Source organism: Pseudophryne corroboree, chromosome 1 (genome assembly GCF_028390025.1).
Source record: "Pseudophryne corroboree isolate aPseCor3 chromosome 1, aPseCor3.hap2, whole genome shotgun sequence".
In the NCBI taxonomy this organism is placed as follows: Eukaryota; Metazoa; Chordata; class Amphibia; order Anura; family Myobatrachidae; genus Pseudophryne; species Pseudophryne corroboree.
In genome coordinates this window covers 474,630,619-474,638,860 of record NC_086444.1, presented here as the reverse complement: position 1 = coordinate 474,638,860, position 8,242 = coordinate 474,630,619, and the positions used below count along the sequence as shown (strand labels likewise).

Here is an 8,242-nt window from a genome sequence, read left to right as displayed (position 1 = left end):
CCCTCCTCATAACTGACACAGGGCATCGCCATCTCCTCCAAGTCAGTATACTCCACAGCGACAGGTGCTCCTCCACCTGTAGCCCTTGAGGCATTCCACTCCGCAGCCCTCTTTGCCTTCAGGCGGGATTTGAAGTCGGCCCACCTACATATGTATTGTGAAAGAGGGACAAAGTAGAGTCTTATTATTTGTCTAAGCTAATATATAGGACACGTGTTCTGCTTGTGTTTGCTAGACATAACATCACATGTAACTACATTTTTTAGTCAACTTAGCACAGAAAAAGGACTGTCAATATGCACTTACCGTCGTCTCACTTCCTGTGATGTTCTGACGACAGAGCCAACTTCATTCACAGATTTTGTGATGTCTCTCCAGATTCGTTCTTTTGAAGCAGCCCCCATGTTTTTTGGCCCTCTATGGATTTTGGACATGGCCTGCGTGACCAAGACACGCAACTCCCTCTTAGTGAATGCAGGCTGTCTTTTCTTCCGTCTGGAGGTAGCCTGTGAGGTTTCTTGTTGTTCATCACCATCTTCCTCCTCACTAGCAGCTTCTGTCTGTTGTGTTTGTGTGGCTAAAGCCAATTCTCCCTCAGTTTGGTCACTTTGTGTGTGTGGCAGAGTATCCCCAGTCAATTGTTGTGGTTCAGAAGCAGACATTTGCAGAGTACTAGGTCCTGCCTCTTCAACATCCGCAGAGGCGTATTCCAGCATGCGCCGTTGGCAATCTATGCGTCTTTTCCGCAATGCCATCTCCTGCTCTGCAATGCGGTCCATCTCTGCTGCGATTTGCTCACGAGAAGCCATGTTTGTGATGACGTGTGTACGCCGAGGTGTGTGCTTATATACCTACGTGCGAATCGTTAATTCACACAGCTGTACACTGTTATTCTGGTTAATGATTGCACTGCTTATTTAAGGGCCTACTTTGCACGCTGTGAGTGTAGGTAGTTTGGAGTTTCAGTTGTTTGTTGGCTTGTGCGTGAAGGTGCTTGTGGAATTTGCAGAGTGAGTAATTGTCAAGCATACCTTTGTCATTTTGTTTGCGTTTTGAATCTAGACAGTGTTGCATTTGTTATGCGTTTTTTCGTTTGTGAGTATTCTTGATTCTTTTTTTTTTTTTGTTTTGTTAAAATTTTTTATTAAAAATTTATTGTTTTAAAGATTTTAAAAACATAACTATTTTGCAAGTCCATTTGTGAAAATAAACCTGTGCTTCTTTGTTTTGACTGTCATTTGTGTTCTCTTGTAGGTGTTTGCTTTTGGGAGAAATATCCCTGGTTTAATTTATTTTCTGGGTGTGCTACTGAACACCAAGTCTTTCATTTTTTTAGGAGCAGGTAAGTGCCCTTGGCCTGTGTTGGTGCCTGTTTGTTTTAATGGTCTGTATGCTGTTTTTTGACTGTCATTTGTGTTCTCTTGTAGGTGTTTGCTTTTGGGAGAAATATCCCTGGTTTAATTTATTTTCTGGGTGTGCTACTGAACACCAATTCTTTCTTTTTTTTTGGAGCAGGTAAGTGCCCTTGGCCTGTGTTGGTGCCTGTTTGTTTTAATGGTCTGTATGCTGTTTTTTGACTGTCATTTGTGTTCTCTTGTAGGTGTTTGCTTTTGGGAGAAATATCCCTGGTTTAATTTATTTTCTGGGTGTGCTACTGAACACCAAGTCTTTATTTTTTTTGGAGCAGGTAAGTGCCCTTGGCCTGTGTTTTGGGTTGCTGTTTGTGTTTCTTAAAAGTGTGGTGATTCTGTTTGTTTTCCATTTTGTCTAAAATAGAATTTTTGTTTACCAGGATTGATCTGCAAAGTAGTGTTTGTCTTTCCTGGACTAGCTACTAAATGCTTTTGTTTTTGTTTTTTGTTTTTTTAATTGGTGTTTGTGATGTATTTGATGCTCAGAAATGTATAATTATTTTTTTTTTTGAATTGTAAAAATAACATATTTTTTTTTTTTTTTATTAATTTCACATTTTGGCCATGAATTCAACACAGAAAAAATGTACGCTCCTGCAGTAAGTTTCCCCAACATTTTTTACAACATTTATTGTTTGAATATTTTTTATAAGTTGTTTTTGTATTTTTCACCTCGTTTTTTTTCTTTTTCAAAAAAGTGTGTTATGTCAATATTTATTGCTGCAGAAGCCCTACCTCCCCAACCCACACCAGCACTCCCACCCCAACCGCCAGCCCCACAACCACAGCCGGCTCCTCATCAACCAAGGCAACGGAGGCGTGCTAGGCCACCAATTTTCCGAACCCGTGTCCTACTTTTTGGTATGCCAGATGATGTGGTGGTGCGTAGATACAGGCTGCCACCACATCTAATCCTAGACACTCTCTCCATAATAGAGAGTGATCTGGAGTCTGAAATTCGGTATCCTACAGCAATACCACCATTGACACAATTCCTTGCAGTGTTACATTTTTTGGCTACAGCCTCATATCAGCATGTTGTGGGAGACCTGGTTGGCATGTCGCAGGGCCAGTTCAGTAAGGTCCTGCGGCGTGTCTGCCAGGCTTTCCTAAAGCGGGTGAAGCAATTCATTGATATGCCTTTGGATGTTGGTGCCCTAGATGTGGTGAAGCGGCAATTTGAGGAAGATGGTAGTCGCTTCCCACATGTTATTGGGGTTGTGGATGGCACACATGTTGCTATTCAGCCACCAAGACATAATGAAGAAATTTATAGAAACAGGAAACTGTTTCATTCTCTGAATGTAATGGTTGTTTGTGGGCCATCCCTCCAGATCCTTTCCCTGAATGCAAAATTTACTGGAAGTTCACATGATGCATATGTCATTAGACAATCAGGGATATGGCAGAGATTAAGATCAAGTCAACGAGCAGACATGTGGTTATTGGGTGAGTTGTTGCTCAAATATTTTTTTTAAAAAAAAGTAACTTGACAAATTTAATATTTCAAAATTTTGGCTTTTCTTCCAACAGGAGACCGTGGATATCCTTGCACCCCCTGGCTCATGACTCCTTACCGTAATCCCAGGCCAGGACCACAGATGGCATTTAACTCTGCGCTTACTGCCACTAGGCAGCTGGTGGAGCGCACAATTGGTGTCCTTAAAGGGCGGTTTCGTGTGCTCCACCGCACTGGTGGCGACATCATGTATTCGCCGGAGATGGCAAGTAAAATAGTGGTCCTGTGCGCAATACTACATAATATCGCGGTAAGGAGTAGTGTAGAGCTTCCTCAGGCAGAGGAATTGCCTGATGAGGAGCCAGGGGTTGGTCGACGCTTCGGTGGGGGGAGTGTGACACGGAGGGGGAGCCAAGTGAGGGCAAGAATTGTTGCCGAATATTTCAGGTATAGTGTTTTTATATTTTCTATTTGAACAAATAATACAACACAGTATGCTTATGTTTTTTAAACAATGATGTCATTTTGTATGATATTGTAAAGTGATTGGGTAAGGCTTTTGTTGTGTTGGAATGGGTAATTGTTTTTTTCTTCAAAATCCAAAAACACGTTAAGCTTACAATGTTTAGTTAGAAATTAAAATACTGTAATGTTGCTAAATAGTGTCCTTATTTGTTTTATATCCTCAAATCCTGATTATGTAACCAAACACACAAACAAATGATACTCAATGTTTCACACTTTGTGACTGTCCAGCTGAATGATCACACGAACTGTGGTGAGTACACAGATATGTATAGTAATTTTAAATAAACTCTGTGTCTCTGTGTGTGTTTTTTTTTTTAAATGTGGTTTTATAAAAATTTTCGCTTCTGCTAATGCGAATTTCCGCTCGTGCGAAATAACACTCTGCTCTTCACAGCATTGCAAAGATCAATAAAGTTATTAGAAATGACAACATAGATTTTGGACCAATCACATGCTAACAGACACTATAAATATATGCCCAAATAAGGAAAACGCCATTGCCATGATGCGTGCAGCACCGTTCACCAGGCGGGAGCTCCGCGTGCTGGTTGCGGTGATGGACCGCCGCGTAGGCCGCGTTGGGCGCTTCATCCCCAATCGGGTGAAGCGCGAGGCCTACGCGGAGGTCCGCCGCCTGCTGCGGACTCGCGTCCGCAGCAGGCGGACAATCATCCAGCTTGAGAGGAGGTGGAGTGATCTCCGCAGGAGGACTCCCGATTTGTTGGCGGAGATCCGCCAGCAAATCCGTGCTCTGCATACACGAAGTAAGTTACATTACATAAGATTATTTGCATAAATTGTGCTAATGGCTGAATTTCCAAGTTTTGTGCTGCCGGAATTTATTGAACAATTGGGCAAAACCATGTGCACTGCAGGGGAAGCATATGTAACATGTGCAGAGAGAGTAAGATTTGGGTGGGGTGTGTTAAATCTGCAAAATAATTTGCAGTGTTAAAATAAAGCAGCCTGTATTTACCCTGCCCATAATTTCAAAACCCACCAAAATCTAACTCTCTCTGCACATGTTATATCTGCCACCCCTGCAGTGCACATGCTTTTGGCCAATTGCAAACTAAATTCCTGCTGTAATCCCCTTGGAATTACCCACATTTTACAGTAAGTGGTAGGCTAATTGCAACCTTCAGTGTCCTTTTTTGGAAATTAGGACAGTGTGTGTGGTTAGGGAAAACAGTACTGACTGTAGCAAAGTGACACCAAACAAGTGCATGTTTTCAAGAAATAAGAAGCAGCCAGGAAACTGGACCAAAATACTTGATCAGTGCTGGCTATATAATAAGGTGCCTTGAATAGTAATCTGGTGATGTTGCCTAGACCAATCACGATGACTCAATGGACTAGATTAAGGAATGAGCTTCAAAGTAAAAGTTTGGACTCATTTTGTTTGCTGTGGCCAACATGAAGAGGATCTTAACATGTTTGCTTTTCTTTAAAAAAAAACAATGAATTTAACATGGAACAGAACATTGAAAAAACAAATTGAATACTATGTAATTTCTCATGTAAAAAAAATGTTGTCAATAATATCATTCTAGGACAACAACGGCACAACTGTCCGCCCCCTTCCCCTTCCCACTCCCACTCCCCTTCTCACTCCCCCTCCCCTTCTCACTCCCCCTCCCCTTCTCACTCCCCCTCAGCTTCCCAGTCCCCCTCAGCTTCCCAGTCCACCTCATCTTCCCAGTCCCCCTCATCTTCCCAGTCCCCCTCATCTTCCCAGTCCCCCTCAGCTTCCCTGGCCCACTCCACTTTCCATTCCCCTTCTCACCACACCTCTCCATCTCTTTCTGGGACCCCTTCTCCTCCTTCCCATACCCCTTCTCCTTCAACTTCTACATCCCCATCTGAACCCCCCTCACCCTCTATTGCCTTAACTTTCTCTCCGCCCCCCTCGCCCTCTCAATCAGACCCCCCCTCTGAAATTTGCGCCCAAATCCAGCCTCCTTCCCCCATCCAGCCTCCTGCCCCAATCCCTCCTCCTTCCCCAATCCCTCCTCCTTCCCCAATCCCTCCTCCTTCCCCCATCCAGCCGCCTTCCCCCATCCAGCCAACATCCCCACCCAGTGAATGGGCAGAGGAAGCCCCTGAAGACCGTTCAGGGAGTCTTGATGTTGCCGTGGAAAGTAAGTTTATTTTTTGATTTTTAAAAATGATTACCCACTTACACTTACAATGCCAAAACATGCAGTGTTGTACTGTTTGAATTCTTGGACCCTGGACAAATATTTGTTATTTTCATCATGGTGTACATGTTGCCTTTACATATTTGTGAGTGTCATTATATGTACAGTGTGTATGTGTGCAATGTTTTGTGTGTCCACTCTAGGTTGACACTCATTAGGTAGCCAGGGTTGCCAGGACAACAGGGTTTATATGTGTTAGTTTTTATGGTAAACAGTTAGACCTGAGTGGAGTTTAGTATGTTGTTGGCCTTTTACACTTGGGCCTGTGTAGTCTGAATATTTGCACTTACAAATCACATGCTTCACTTTGTTATGCAGCCTAATGACACACTGATTTGTTGTGTGAAAGTTACATTCACAAAATGACTAATTGTTCTAGTCAAACCTGTTTGCACTTATTTAGTAAGGGCAGCTTTCAGGGAGTGTGGGAATGCTATGATATGTTGGCCTTCGGAAGATGTTGATATGCAGTGTGAGGAGGCAGGACCAAACCCCTTTAAAATAAACAAAAAACAAAAAGATGGTAATGAATGCCAACATGGTGTAACAGTGACGAAGATGGAACATAACTTTAACATGGGATGTCGCCCATAACAACCAATACAATTAATCTTTACAATTGGGGAACCACTTCTACAAGATAATAATTTTATTTTGGCTTGTTTGCTATGGGCAACGCTACATCTTAAAATTAACTCACATAGTAGTAAATGTAGCCCATGGTCTTTAAAATTGGAATAAGTAACAAAAAAAGACTGAGCAGGCTTGCGTTTTTTTATGCTAATGATTGTACCATAAAACAGTCATGATGTATCAACTTTGCCATTAAGCAGGCCTGTCCAAACTGCGCAACTGCAACTGTGGAAAAACTACACATCCCAGCATGCCCTTACACAGGTTTGGCATTCCCTGGCCCCAAAACTGAGTCAACGCATGCTGGTATATGTAGTTTCACACAAGCAGGAGGAATGCAGTTTGGACCTGCATGCATTAAAGTGTGCTTTGTGCCTTGCTTGGATAATAAGCAATGTGAGTAAGTTAGTAATGTTTATGTTATCTCTTAATTTCAGATGTTGCCGTTGGAGATCCCACATCGTTACAGTATATTTTTACAAATATGAGGCACCATCTCCAGGCCTTGTTGGCACTTGTTGACGACATGGAAAAAATATGTTAATTGTTTGTTTTTAAAAAAAAAAATTAACATTATTCAACTTTAGAAAAAAAATAAACTATTACATTTAAATACTTTTGCGACTCCTTATTATTTATTAATGCAATAAAGGAACACCAGATTGCATAACAAACATTTCTTACCTTAAACATTTCAAACAACTAACGTAAGTTATTTTAAAAGACCAACTAAAACATGTTATTGGCTAAATAAACATGCAAACACCTTCATTCACATACAAAAACTCAACTTTAATAAATTCAGAAAACACATTAGAACAAGCACATTGCAAACATCTATATTTATATTAAACATGTTAATAAAAGGAGGCTCTTTTATGGCTACAAAGTGTTCTTCAGGTATTTAAACAAATACTTAATTGATCATGAACATTTCAATTCATTCACTAATTGGATTTGTTATTGATGAGGGCTTGTGGACTTTTAATTGGAAGGTGTTAGTCCACGAAATAGTAAAAAAACAAATTCAGCTGCGTTTCTCTGCAAAAGTGAGCACTTTAACTGAAAAATGTGTAAATCTACTACAACTTAGTTTTTTTACGAAGAAGTATGTGTTAATGCGATGGGTTCGCATTGCTGCGACGATTTCGCATTGCTGCGATGTCATTTGGCGTACGCCCACTTTGTGTAATAATGTGTGCGAATGAGCAAAAATACGTTGGGGGCGGATGTTCGCAAATTTACTACATTAACGCAACTTTACTAATAAGTTGTGCGAACGAAAAACTTAGCGAACAACTCGGAATGAGGGCCCTTGTACACAGCCTTTCCCAAACTCCCTCATCTCCATCACACTTTATTAGAAGAAGCACAAGGTGATCTCACAACTTCATACTAACAAATCTCTGGGCCCAGATGGTTTTTCCGGGGAGTATTACAAATTGTTGCAACCGCAATTGGTGCCATTCCTCACTCAGCTGTTTCAGGGTATTTTGAAAGGCCATAATCATTACCCGAATTTTGAAAACGGATATACCATTGTTTTACCAAAACCCTCCCGTGATCCTGAATTGGTAACTTCATACAGACCTATTACATCACTGAACCAAGATTTTAAATTATTAACAAAGTTAATGGCCAACCGTCTTCAAAATATTTTACCTAATATCTTAACACATCATCAATATGGGTTTACTCATGTTAGATTTTGAGTAAAAGGGGTTAGAGCTGCTTTGGCTGCGATTGTGTACCGCTCCAATCTTCAAGATGCTTCTCCAACTGTGCTTTTGAGCTTGGATGCGGAGAAGGCCTTTGATACTGTGTCTTGGAGTTATTTATTGAAGATTTTTGTGATACGTGAGTTTGGCAGGCCTTTTGCGCAATTTTTTTAAGTTCCTATATGATTCTCCGGCTACTACTCTGGTCATTAATGGCGCTTGTAGCTCCCCAATCTACATGTCACGTGGTACAAGACAAGGATGTCACCTCTATTATTTAATATCGCGCTG

At 41.3% G+C, this 8,242-nt stretch overlaps 1 protein-coding gene across 1 annotated transcript; it reads left to right on the top strand.

Moving 5' to 3' along the window:
* Nucleotides 1-1,427: 1,427 nt before the first annotated feature.
* On the top strand, nt 1,428-3,650 carry LOC134907497 (putative nuclease HARBI1). The gene is made up of 5 exons (XM_063914801.1): nt 1,428-1,687; nt 1,992-2,011; nt 2,747-2,861; nt 2,946-3,318; nt 3,628-3,650. The coding sequence occupies exons 1-5, from the start codon at nt 1,555-1,557 to the stop codon at nt 3,629-3,631; spliced, it is 645 nt and encodes a 214-aa protein (XP_063770871.1). The 5' UTR covers nt 1,428-1,554; the 3' UTR covers nt 3,632-3,650.
* Nucleotides 3,651-8,242: the final 4,592 nt, after the last annotated feature.

Bases quoted from the DNA above. Each gene is read 5' to 3' on its own strand.
- LOC134907497 (XM_063914801.1), top strand. From the start codon at position 1,555: ATGGTCTGTATGCTGTTTTTTGACTGTCATTTGTGTTCTCTTGTAGGT. The intron at 2,012-2,746 runs GTAAGTTTCCCC...CCATCCCTCCAG, and splicing joins AAAAAATGTACGCTCCTGCA to ATCCTTTCCCTGAATGCAAA. The intron at 2,862-2,945 runs GTGAGTTGTTGC...TTCTTCCAACAG, and splicing joins AGCAGACATGTGGTTATTGG to GAGACCGTGGATATCCTTGC.